The sequence below is a fragment of the Pituophis catenifer genome, unplaced genomic scaffold (genome assembly GCF_029215685.1).
Source record: "Pituophis catenifer annectens isolate HBS135680 unplaced genomic scaffold, rPitCat1.0.hap2 SCAF_7, whole genome shotgun sequence".
NCBI classification, from domain to species: domain Eukaryota; kingdom Metazoa; phylum Chordata; class Lepidosauria; order Squamata; family Colubridae; genus Pituophis; species Pituophis catenifer.
In genome coordinates this window covers 60,465,846-60,479,438 of record NW_027256887.1, presented here as the reverse complement: position 1 = coordinate 60,479,438, position 13,593 = coordinate 60,465,846, and the positions used below count along the sequence as shown (strand labels likewise).

General features: G+C 39.4%; 1 protein-coding gene across 6 annotated transcripts in view; it reads right to left on the bottom strand.

The window, feature by feature from the left end:
- The window catches only part of MRTFA (myocardin related transcription factor A), an 84,825-nt gene that overhangs the window by 18,487 nt on the left and 52,745 nt on the right, over positions 1-13,593 (bottom strand). For 5 of the 6 annotated variants that reach the window (XM_070947619.1, XM_070947615.1, XM_070947618.1 and 2 more), the window contains 8 exons: positions 9,206-9,367; positions 8,781-8,956; positions 8,005-8,163; positions 6,712-6,965; positions 4,995-5,163; positions 3,005-4,117; positions 2,479-2,574; positions 2,190-2,354 (listed from right to left, as the gene is read on the bottom strand). In XM_070947619.1, the coding sequence (XP_070803720.1) occupies positions 2,190-2,354; positions 2,479-2,574; positions 3,005-4,117; positions 4,995-5,163; positions 6,712-6,965; positions 8,005-8,163; positions 8,781-8,956; positions 9,206-9,367 (2,294 nt within the window). The remainder of the gene's footprint in view (positions 1-2,189; positions 2,355-2,478; positions 2,575-3,004; positions 4,118-4,994; positions 5,164-6,711; positions 6,966-8,004; positions 8,164-8,780; positions 8,957-9,205; positions 9,368-13,593) is intronic. The other variant, XM_070947616.1, reaches the window with a different exon arrangement.

Here is a 13,593-nt window from a genome sequence, read left to right as displayed (position 1 = left end):
TTAGTTACAACCCTATAGGAAAGTTAGGGATAGGTGGGGTGGAGAATGTGTTACCTTGCATTTAAAAAAGACTATTGAATCAAATTAACTTGACACGCCTAATAAGAGCAATCATTTGATGACTAAAAGCATCAGGTCATAAAGGAAAATTAATACCCCCTAATCAAAATGCTCAAAGAGATCTGAAAATTAAAAGAGATATTAAAAAGCAACCTGAAAAGCTAAGCCATGTATTTATGGAAGATTTCAACTAATCTCAATTTCAATCAATACACTGACTGGAAATTTTGTGTTTGAACCATGGCAGAGAGATAACATTCTTTGATTCAATGAGTAACTGTAAACTGGAAAAGCTGGTTTTGGAACTAATGGGGGGGGGGGATACTAGACCTACTCTTAAGTGATGCTTAGGCTTTTGAGAAATAGATGTAATTGAACCAATTGGGAACAATTCAACATTCAAAGAAGCAATAACATATAGTACATAGCAATTCCAACACACTCATAGTTGACTTCAAAAAGGGAACATCTCAAAATTGAGAAAATGGGTGAAAAAGAAAATCAGGCATGGCTGAAAGTGCAAGCTTCCTCTAGAAATATTTAAGAATATACAAAAACAAAATACAGATATTCTGTTAAATACATTCTACTAATCCAGATGGAATTTCAACCAGGAAAGTTAATCTTTTTTCCTAGAAATGCATCCCTTAGCTTAATGATGCTTAACAGAAACAACTAAATTTCATTTCAGTATGAAACTACACCTGTTTCTTGAGAACTGACCTATAGTCTCTATTCGATCCTGGTCCACACTATTATTTATGCATCCAGCCAACCACCCACCCAGGTGCTCATTTGACTTTGGCTCTCCCTCCCATTCTTCACTGATTCTGAGCAGCTTACAATATAAGCAACCCCTCTCCCCCCAAAAAAACAAGTTAAAAATGCAATAGGCACAATAAGCAAGATGGAACATCTGACCATCTGTCATGGAAAACATATACAAAAACCTCCCAAACATATCCAGCAAGCAAGTCCATTCAACCTAAACTAAGACATGGGAAAACAGCAAGATCTTTAGCCTTCCTGAATGCCATCAGGGTGGAAGCCACCTATAGTTGAGGAGCACCCCTTTCCAGAGAACAGACATTTTGACATAGAAGATATGCTTCCCAGATCCCAACAGATGGTATTATTTAATCAAGGGGATCAAGAGTGTGCCCACTGTTGGCCCTTGCCAGCTGAACAGAAATCATGGGCAATAAGACAGTTCTTCAAATAAGTAGCTTCATGCCATATAGTGCTTTACAGGTGATAACCAACACATCAAATCACACCCAGAAGCATATTGGCAACTCATGCAGCTTGCAAAGCAGGGGTGTTGTGTGGACACACTGATGCAAGCCCATCACTGCCCATTCTGCTGCATTCAGGCCCAGTTGAAGTTTTTGAGAGGTCTTCAGGGGAGGCCTCAAGTAGAATGCCTCACAGTAAGAGGTGGTTAGGCATGAGTGACTGTCTGAAGCCCCTTGAGCCACAAAGAGGCACGACTAGCATCACCAGATAGAACTGTGTAAAGATCTTCTTGGTAACCTGACACCCGTTCTTCAAGTAGGAAGTCTGAATTCAAAAAGATCCTCATAAGCACTGCTCTTGAATGGGAAAGTGCAACTCCACCAAAAGCAAAGACCAAAGATCCTAAGAACTAAATGTCTATGAAGAGTCTCAGTCATCAAGGTTATGGCTGTCCCAAAGGTGCTTTTTCAAAAGGCAACTGGACTTTGTTTTTCCCTGAAGCAGTTTCGCTTCTCATCCAAGAAGCTTCTTTGGTTCAGAACAGAAGAAGCTTCTTGGATGAGAAGTGAAATGTCTTCAAGGAAAAACGAAGTCTAGTTGCCTTTTGAAAAAGCACCTTTGGGACATCCTAAGAGCTAGGTGGTCCTAGCAGCCGCAGCCACTCAGTCTTGGTAGGAATGAATCAGAGAGAGTTCCTCCCATCCAGCCTACAGGCATCAGGACTAGACCTAGTAGCCTCACTTGGAGAGCCTGGGGTCAAAAGGTATAATTAAGTATCATTAGTGTACTGATGATGCAGGACCCCCAAACTGGTTAGATGACCTAATCCAGTGTTTTCATGTAGATATTGAACAAGAGGCTCATCTTATGGTATTGGGACCCACTGAGAATACCTTTTTTGTCTCACTGGACTGGCCAGTTTTATCAGGAACTCTGGCGTTCGGTGGTCCTTTGTGGAAGCCGTTCAGGAAGAACGGCTGCAAGTTGGGAGATGCAGAAAAAGATAAGATTGTTTGTGGCAGCTGTCCAGTGACCATTTGCAGACCTGACTTCTGACACTATATAAGAGATAAGAAAAAGAATTAAAGGTCAGATTCTGATTGGTCCATTGATTTTAAAAAGGAAGAACACCCTTCAGTATGCAAATCAGGGCTACAGTTAGGGATACAGGTGGTTAGCTACCTTCTGGGTGGACTCCTTTGGTGATGGTTCAGGAGATGATGGAGAGTTCTGTATAGGTGGCTTGTTGGGTGCTATTGCGGATGGAGATGACATTCTCTGAAAAAATAATACAGGATTGAATGTTGTTTCAGATGCCTGGGCAAAAGTTAAAGTAGTAATGCAGCAGAGGGAATTTACTGCACAGGGAAAACAAAAATTGGGCTTGCAAAACCAATGAATTATCTAGAAAATGTAGATGAGGAGGAGCAGATCTAGTTTAATAAGAACGGACAATTTATGGTTGCTATTACAACAACATGATTTCATTCTGGTAAACTGCTTTCAGGAAGACACATATGAAGTTTTGTTCAAAAGGTTATGTGTGTTAAACTAAATTATTAAACAAACACTGTTGCTCCAACATTACCTTTACATTAGTTTCTTCAATTAATTTTGTGCCTGTGTGTGTTTGATTGTGTGTGTTTGTGTGTGCATGTGTGTATGAGGGAGAGGGAGAGAATGCACAAGAGTTTGCACATTTACTTACTTTCAGCGGCAATGAACTGCTTCCCACTTTCTCCTGAGGTGAGAGGGTCTGCCTTTCAGCATTCTGATTGGTCACAGTGAGGACTATGTGAGTGCCTGTGGAATCTGTGATGAGGGTAGGGGGGGAAGCTCCCTTGATGAAATCATTGAAGCCCCCACCTTGCTGTCCAATGAAAAAACATGAGGTCTGACATGGTGGCTCAGTTTCAGCAGCTAGCACCTCCTGCTTCACCATCACTGCTTTCTTTGGCACTAAATTTGTATCTGATGTCTCCATTTGGCTGGTGGTCTGTGTGGGTCTTAGTTGGTCAATTTGGCAGTTCAGCTGCTCCACAGATTGGCAACTCAGAAAACCCTTTTCGTTCTTGATAGAGGTACCAAAAATGGAGGGCTCACAGACTGTAGCTCTTTCTTCTCCGACAACTGTAGCTGACAGTGGTTGTTGAGATCTCTTTTCTTTCTCCAGCTGCAGCTTTAGCATCTCCACCAACTGCTGTTTCTGTTTTAACATCCGGGTGAGTTCCTCAATCTGCTTATCTTTCTCCTGCAGCATCTGGTCTTTATCCTGGACCTCCATGTCTTTGCTGTTGTTGCTACTGATTATGCTAGACTCCACTCTTGACATTGCATTTATGCTACTACAAGTGTTACCTTTGGAACTCTCTTCTTTTACCAAAAATTGGACTGGTGATGCTTGTAGAGTAAGCTGAGTCAGAGGAGAAGTCACCATCTCCCCAAAAGCATCACCACTGGTTGAATTGTCATCTCCAGCACTTATGAGAGACCGTTCGGAAGGAGTGGGTGACACAGGAGGAGTTGAGCCTGTGCTCCCAAACTTCATGACTCCATTGCCCGTGACAGTGGCTACAACAACCTCTGCTGAAGTAAGACCCGTACTGACCAGTGCAGGACCTGTACTCAGCCGAGCAGCTGGGAAAGCTACCACCACTTCAGTAGTCTTCGGGAGAATTGCTGTGTTAGGCTTTGGAGCAGCAAGTACTCGGCTGGTTACACCATTCTGCTCTTGATAAGCTTTGAGCCGCTCAATTAAATCTGTCTTAGTACCCGACACAGGCAATGCCCTTAGCTTCAACTCTTGCTTTAGCTCTGCCACCTATCAAAGAGTTAGAATTCTATCAGAAATTATATTAGCTAAGACACCCTTACTTACTAGGGCTACATCAAATCACAGTTGGAAGGTAAACCTGGTTGATACCTCCTTTCAATTCTAATTTTTTTTTAAAGAAAGGTTGCCAAATATTATAAGGCATAAAACAATGAGCACAAAAGTTTCACTTTCAAAGGACAATTCCATCACCACCAATAAATAAAATGTATGGTCAGCATCAAACTCACCAATTTCAGTGATAGCATCACCATCCACTAACCATGCAATAAATAACTTATACCACATTTTTATTAGTGTGGTTAACAAATTTTAAAGGCAAAGACAATATACTATTTAAATGAAATGAAGTAAAGATCCTGTACTACAATTTATAATATTGAATGAACAACTAGCCAAGTAATTACATTCTATATTTAGGTAAAAGAAAGCTGATGTAAACATGCAATTTAGGAATTATATTATCTTAAATCTGATCCAAAATTACCAGAACTAGTAGTAATGCTATATCCAAGTAATTACAGCCTAAATGATGCTTGATATTGCCGTAATAATGAAAAACCACCCAACAATAATACTAATATAAGATGACTCCTAGATGTATAAACTGGAGATCTTAGTGCTATAGTGCCTCAACCTTAAGGAGAACATTAGGCATTATACACTTACACTATTTATCTATTTTCTAATATTTTATCCTTATTTTATAGCTGCTATATTAGTTACCACATCAAAAGATGGCATCTGAAATACATTCCCTTACATTTTAAATATCTGCTTTGCTGCATATTCACAATAATGTTTATTTTACTTGCATTTTATATCTAATATTTCTTCTCAAAGCAGCTTACAAATGCTTGGTTACCTTCATGTCATCAAGGTTAGCAGGGAGAGCCCCAGGTTTGCCTACTGGAGAATTGCTATTTTGTCGCAAGAGCCCATTGGGACCAGAAGACAGAGAAGAGGCGTTGCTGGCAGCGGTGGAAAGACTACGCACAGCTGGGCTGCTGTTGCCATTCTGTTCTCCTAGAGGCCTGAAGGGGAAAGGAAGAGTGAATTGAGTAGCCAGCTGCAAGAAACTAGCAACAGAAACTCCAGGCTTTGCTTCCGCACTTCCCAGAGGAGGCTGAATATTCATTGGGGGGCAAAACCCTTGATGTGATCTAACAATCCAATGCCTGTAAAATGTACTGGCAAGGTGCCAAGCCCTTAGGTAAAGCACAATGCAAATAATTGCTCCTGGCTCAGTGTTTGCTTTCAGCCGTACTTTGTGATAAATCATTAAAACTTTAGATATTTTTTTCCTTACTTACGTTTAAATGCAGTAGAAACAGAAAAATAAATTGTAAAATGAAGAGATTGTTATAAGGACTTCATATTCCATCATGCTTTTCACCATGATGGAAAGCAGCCATCTAGGGAATTTCTATTAAACATTATCTTTTGATAATGTTAATTATCAATGATAATCACTCTATTCTGATTATTTATTTATTAAATTTTTATCCCACCATTATTACTTATAAGTCAGTCAAGGTGGCAAACATACATAACGCTCCTTCCTCCTCCTATTTTCCCCATAATAAGAATCCTTTGAGATGGACTGAGTATGCCTGACTGGCCCAAAGTCACCCAGCCAACATTCATGCCTAAGGCAGGACTAGGTTCCTGGTTTCTACCCTGATACCTTAACCACTAAACTAAACTGACTATTGTTATTCTGTTATATGCGGGATATATCGGGGTAGCTTACGAAAAACAAGTTTGTTGAGTTTACCGAGAAACAAGTAAACAAACAAATATCCAATTAAATATATGCATTGCTGATTGGGGCACTTTGAAAACCTCTCTCAAAATTACATTGCCAAAGCTTTTCGTTACACTTATAAACTCCTTTCACTAAAATCTTAGACAGCTTGACTATTACAAGTACATCCATAATTTTCACTTACTTCTAACGTTTGTAAACTGCACTCCAGACAAAGTGAACGTTAGAAAGTGAATAAATATGGCTCCTATGATTGAGTGGATTATGAGTTGATTTTATAAATCCCATACCTAGATGGGAATGGACAGATAGAGAAATAGGCTTCAGTTCTGTTTATACTAAGCTCTTGAGAAGAGGAGGAGGTGGTGGTGGTGGTGGGGAAGGGGAAAGAAGGAAGAAGGAAGAAGGGAGGAGGAGGAGGAGGAGGAGGAGGAGGAGGAGGAGGAGGAGGAGGAAGAAGAAGAAGAAGAAGAAGAAGAAGAAGAAGAAGAAGAAGAAGAAGAAGAAGAAGAAGAAGAAGAAGAAGAAGAAGAAGAAGAAGAGGAGGAGGAGGAGGAGGAGGAGGAGGAGGAGGAGGAGGAGGAGGAGGAGGAGGAGGAGGAGGAGGAGGAGGAGGAGGAGGAGGAGGAGGAGGAGGAGGAGGAGGAGGAGGAGGAGGAGGAGGAGGAGGAGGAGGAGGAGGAGGAGGAGAAGAAGAAGAAGAAGAAGAAGAAGAAGAAGAAGAAGAAGAAGAAGAAGAAGAAGAAGAAGAAGAAGAAGAAGAAGAAGAAGAAGAAGAAGAAGAAGAAGAAGAAGAAGAAGAAGCTGCTCTTACTTTGGTGGAGCTGGGAGGATGGTTTGATAGTTGTAGTGCTGTTGGTGCTGTTGATTAAGGATCTGGAGCTGCAAAAAGAGCTGTTGTTGCTGCAGGATTTTGGCATAAGACGAATCCATGGGGGGAGCTCCTTTATCCTGTTTTTGGTCCGGTGGAATATATTGGTGATATTTCAGCTTCTTAACTTTTGGTTTCGGCTCCTTGGATTTTTTGCTACGCTGGGATTTCTCACATGAAGATTTTGGCTGGCTTTGCTATTTGAAAGAAAAAATAGGTGGTTCAGGATAGGATGGTGGCATAATAAATATAAAGAGTGACATGTTGAGAAATGATTACCTGGTTTAATATCTTCCATACAATTTCTTCATTCTACTGATCTGCTCTAATAAATGTAAATCTATTAAACAAGTATAACGCTGTTAGCTTTTAACTAGTCCAGGAGTTGCCAAACTTGGCAGCTTGAAGACTTGTGAACTTCTGGGAGTTGAAGTCCACAAGTCTTAAGGTTGCCAAGTTTGGGGACTCCTGGACTGGTATAACGCTAATCTTAATACATACCAATTATATTATCTACATCAATGCAGTGAACCTGCATGAACAATCCTTAGACCAATTAATAGAACATCATTCCTCCAGAAATTAGACTGGCCCCGACTCTAACACTCTTTAGGGAAGGTCCTGCCAGCAGGCCTGGGGAGCCCAATAAATGGCTGGTATGAATGTATGTTGTCGCCAGGGTAGGGGTGGGGTTATTATTTTATTATTTTAATTTTTTATTGTTTTTATTTCTTTTATATTACTTGTATGTCCTGTAAGTTGTCTTGAGTTACCGTGTGCAAGTGGGAGGCAATAAATAAATGTCTATTGCAATTTCATATTAATTAAATTTCTGTTTATTTAATATATGTATTAAAATCCAGGGCATTTATCTGTCAATATTCCATAGACGTCATCATATTCCAAACTGACAGAAAAAAAAAGAGAATGATACAGCAAAGGAAACACATGTCATCAACTCTGGATACATTAAGTGAAAAAAAATCCAGGCTGTTACAAAACTATATTATTTAATGATTCTCATGATACTAATCTACTAGCAAAAAAAGGATCCTAATGTATCACTATCTTAACTATTCACTTAATAAGGAATTGAAAATGTCGTTGAAAGGTTGATTCATGATCCTGATCAAGTCCAAGTTACTCAGTATCTCACCTAATCGTTTAAAGGAAATCCTTGGCATCACAATAGACTTCTTGGCTGATCGTAATACATAGCCCTAACACAAAAGGTACCTTTATAAGAGCTGGAAGAGGTTTGGCAGCAGGAGGAGCAATTCCATTAGTGAGATTCAGAGGCACTGGAGGTGGTGGCTGTGGCAAGGGGGTTGGAGGCTGTTCAGACACGTAAGTTGTCTCAGTGCAGTCTGTGCTGATTTTTAACTGGCACACAATCTGCAAAGTAGATGAATATGAATATGCCCAGATGAATTTTCAGAAGACAGAATAAGCAGTTAGCAGGTGACTTCTGCAGTATCGTAAAAAGGCAGAGAACTTTTCGGTTATATTTGTGTACTGCAAAATACAGATATGTGGAAAGCCAGTTTCCAGAATCAATCCCACCATACACCAAGAGAGTTAACTTCTTCCCACGGTCAAATCTGAAGAAAATAGGATTTTATTTTTCCACAAAGTAAAACAGCATAAAGGATGTTATTAATATTATTTCAAGCTTCAGTTTGAGAACCACTTTGGTGTAGTGGTGAACGTGCTGGCCTAGAAACCAGGAGACTGGGAGTTCTAGTCCCTCCTTAGGTATAAAAGCCAGCTGGGTGACTTTGGGCCAGTCACTCTCTTTCAGCCCAACCCACCTCACAGGGTTATTGTTGTGGGGAAAACAGAAGGAAGAAGGAGTATTGTATATGTTCACCATCTAATAAAGGTAGGGAAAAAAAATCTTTAAAAAGATTCAGGTATCAAGTGTAACCTTTTCTTCCAAGGAAAATACCTTTTTTGCCCAAGCTCCTACAATCAAAAAGTGCAACAAGAAGCAACCCCTAAGGTGTCCTCACCTGAGTAGGGGATGCCACTGTGGGAGTAGTAACTAAATCACTCATCAGAGCTTCCATTGGGGATGGCACAGATGCCTGGGATTCATGGCTAGCCGGTTGTTCTGGAGAAAGGGCATCACTGCTGTCCTCATCGAAGGAGGAATTATCTGCTATATTAGGATAGTTCACTTGACCTACTAAAAACAACAAATGCAACGTGAATTAATTAAAAACAGAGGGTATGGATCACGGATAACCAGCAGGACATTTCTGGGCCACTATAAAATTCCAAGATGGTGAAAAGCAGAGGAACTTTAGACAACTGTGTGTTGTACATATACTATTAGCTTCACCAATTTGCCAAGTATATTATGCTTTCCTTTGTTTAAAAAAGACATAAAAAAAGAAGCTGCTGTTTTATCCACTCCCCTTATCAGCAGGCTTACCAATGAGAGCTTCCTTCAAGCTCGATTCCACAGGCAGAATGTTTTTCTCTACCAATTCCATGGGGCCCGGTCTCTGGGCAATCTTCTCATTGAGATCATCAGCCAATCTAGCCCGCTTCAACTTCAACTGCTTGGCCTGAAGAGAAGGTTCAGCAGAGGTCTCTGTTCAGCAGAAACAACAAAAACATGATTATTTCTTAACTATAAAACCCATTACAGAAATCAATTCTGTAGTTTCTTTTTGGAGACTCTCAAGCAGTACATAAAAAACCAGCCCTAACTATACTAGTCCTCTAAATAATTTTTAAGAATAACAGAATTGTCCTTCTGACTTGTGCCAAAGGTTAGGTACTGGTTACTCCAGTACCTAACCTGAATCTTGCGAGAAGCCCCAAAGCAGGAAACACACAAACAATTCTATTTGTAATAACAGCAACTGGTAGATGGGAATATAGAATATTGTCATTATCAGTTAGTCTGATGTCATCTATCAGGACCCCCAAACTGTGCTTCTCTGCAATAAGGCCAGCCCTCTGGAACAAGGTCCAGTTCTAAACCACTCTCCTGTGGTTTAGAAGAACTGTAAAGACCTGACTCTTCAACCAAGTCTTTTAGTGAGGAAGAGGAAGACCCCCTGCTTCATCACACTTGCCATCTTTTACTATAATTTGTTTGTTAGCCGCCCACAGTTCTTGAGAATTGAGTGGCATACAATATCAATACATTATTATTATTATTATTATTACTACTACTACTACTACTACTATTATGAAATATGAAATATGAAAATATGAAATACATATGAAATCACAACTGCCAGTTCTTTAGATGGTGTTGGCCTTAACATTGAGTACTTCCCAAGAACCTAGGATGTTATAATGAATTGACATAGCATAGGTTCTGATCCGAAGTGGGTCAGAACCTATGGGTATTTTTGGGTATTGCACCCAATGTGTCAATAACCACCACAGCTGGTTATGCCATAATCTTTCATCTCTGATTTTCAGATCTTGATACTTTGTGATCTCCAATTCTTTGTCTTCTATTCTACTATCCCCTGGTATTGCCACAATTATTCATGATTCATTCTCCTTTTCCTCCACCTTCATTGATAATCTTATCTTAATATCATTAATCTCCATTTAATACTATCAAAATTGGAGCTAGCACCAATTGTGGAAACAAATTCGAAAGTTTTAACTCTTCCTTTTTTATCCGGAAAATCCCACTATTTTGATTTATTAGATATCCCAGGATTTCACAAATACTAGAAAGGAAAACATTTTTATGATAAAATATACATAATTTTATACAATTAACCTGCTTCCTTGCTCAATATTTTCTAAATTAAAGCCTTCCACCCACTAGCAGTAAGATTTAATTTTCTATGCAGGTAATCATTTTTTTTTTTAATTTATTTATTTTTCTGTCAATCTACTTGGAACTGATGTTAAGATAACTAGTCTGGAATTTCCTGTAATTCTTATAGTTAGTTACAGTATCACAGAATACAAAGGTTGCAAAGAATGCTGGTGATTACCTAATCCAACTTCCTGCCAATTCAAACCCACAAGTGTATATTTATCATCCTTGACAGATTTGGCTCCTCTAAGCACCACCACCAAAGAAAAGTCTTTTTCTTTCCCAGGCAATCTTTTCCACAGTTGAACAGTTTTCATAATATCAAACCAAAATCTACATCCTTGTAATTTTTTTTCCTTGTCCTATTTTCCGGAATAACTTTAACAATGTTGCACTTGCTCCTAATTGACAAACTTTCAGGTCCTTGAAAACAACAATCATGTCTCCTCAGAAATCTTCTCTGGGTTATGCCAGAGAAGATCCCAATGCCTCCAGCCATTTCTCATGTTTTTTCTTCAAGGCCCCTTATCCTCTTGGTTGTTCTACTCTGGATGCTAGCAATAGCACTTAGACTCCATAGCACTTTGCACCACTGTGGGCATATTGCCCCCACCAATCTGGATCTTCATTTTCCCAACCCTGGAAGGATGGAAGGCTGAGTCAACCTTGAACTGATCAGGATCGAACTCCTGGCCGTGGGCCGAGTTTGCCTGCAATACTGCATGCTAGCCACTGCACCACCAGGGCTCTTTCTACATTGGTTATTAAATATCCCTCCTAAAAGCAGTGCGAGCTGCACTGGCTCCCGGTGGTCTTCCGAGTGCGCTTCAAGGTGTTGGTTCTTACCTTTAAAGTGCTCCATGACTTAGGACCTGAGTACCTACGAGACCACCTTCTGCAACCGATAACCTCCCACCAACCAGTATGCTCCCACAGAGTGGGCCTCCTCAAGGTGCCATCAGTAAAGCAATGTTGGCTGGTGGTTCCAAGGAGGAGAGCCTTCTCTGTGGGGGCATCTGCCCTATGGAACAGGATACCCCCAGGGATACAAATGATCCCAGATCTCCGTACTTTCTGTCGTGCCTTGAAGACCTTTCTATTTCACCAAGCCAGACTGGCATAAATTTTCAGTTTATCTAAATTCTACGCTGAGGATCTTAATTGATGAGCCAAATAGGTTTAATTATTTTAAATTATTTTTATTTCACATTATATGTATGTTATTCTGACTGTTCACCGCCCTGAGTCCTTCGGAAGAAGGGCGGTATAATTAATAAATAAATATATATATTTTATATATATATAAAATGCTGTTTCCAGAACTGCATGTAGACTAACCTAGAAAAGGAAGAAACAATGACATCACCCTTCTGGCACTATACTTTGACTGATGCAGCCTAGGACTGCATTTGCTTTCTTTCTTTTTTTTTTTTTTGCAACTGTTATTGGCTTCCATATTGCTTATGATTAATCAAGCGAATATTACCCACCACATCCTATATTTATCGTATGTCTCTGAATTTTTTTCCCAGCAAAAATATATGAATTTGTATTTGTCCTTGTTGAATTGTTTTGGGCCTTTCTTATAGATTAATTAACTCCTCCTTAAATCTTTATATTGTCCCTTAAGGTGTTTGTTATCTCCTCTGTCTTTGTGTGATCTGCTAAATTGATAACCATATATTCTAACCTTTTACCTAAGTCATTTACAACTATATCGTTAATACAGTTATATTAATACAACACAGGGACTAGGACAGATACCTGCAATATATCACTCGACATCTCTTTCCAGCTTGATGAAGAGGCACCAATGTACATTTGATGGATAAAATTATCCAACCAACTCGCTATTCATTTAATGCTTTACCACCTGTATACTAAATTTCTTTACCAAAATCTCATGACTCTGTTGACGATAAGTTCAATAAGTCCCTCTCATTTCCACAGTCAACTATCAAAAAAGGAAATCAAGTTGCTTCAGTATGACCGTCTCTTGATAAACATATGCTGGATTCTGCCACGCAATATATTCTTTTCTAAATTCCAAGAAAACTGTTTAATAATCAGCTGAGCTGTGATGGGATGTGCACCTGCAGGAGCAGTGGGAGAAAGGTTTTGGCAACACAGAGCTTTCCAAAAAAGAGTCCAGTTTAAGAGACTAAACAGTCCTGAGCTGGATGAGGGTGGAGAAGTTCATGGTAGCCACATCCCCACCTCATTTCATTTCATTTTACTTTTCATCAACATTTTTCCTGTTAATTAACATCAGATCTCATTGTCCCTTCTTCTTGGAAAACAAAAGTCAACAAGATCACTGAGGAATTTGAGACAATGTGATGTCTTTCTCCATTTTTTTTAAAACAGATATTGAAATACTCCCATTATTATATCTCTCCTCCCTGATAGCTCTATAAAAATTAGTAAGAGCATTATGCAGATCTTCTGCCTGTCTTGGGAATCTACACAATAACCTTTGCATTCTTACTCGAATACTATTGACTTATTCAAATGTTCTTCACTCCATGGTCAAATTGCTTATGTGTCCACTTTACATATAATGACCTTCTTTTTTTATTCCTTTTGGGTAAGTGATACCTTCCAATTCTGGCATTGCACTCATAACTTTCGTCCTGCTAGGTTTCAGTAAGTGCTAATAAATCATATTTGCCTTCCTGAATTAGGAATTCAGAAGAATTACTTCTTCTCATTTTTTGTAAAGAAACTGTGGCAACCTTTGTACAAATATCTTGACTTGTTTTTCCTGTATTTACATTCTCAGTTGTTGCTTTCACATCCTGAATACCCCTTCAATCTGGTTCCCAGTACTTCACATAATATTGTTTCCCGGATCTCTTTTCCCTTCCACACAGAATTCATTGGAGAGCCTGCTAGATCAAACTTACAAGACACTTTTCAGTCTTATTTGGGGAAGAAGCTGAACATCTTAGTAATCTTCCACTTTTCAAAGAATTCAATTGGCACCACTGCTCAACTATCACTTCCAGTATTTTCTCTTTTCCTGG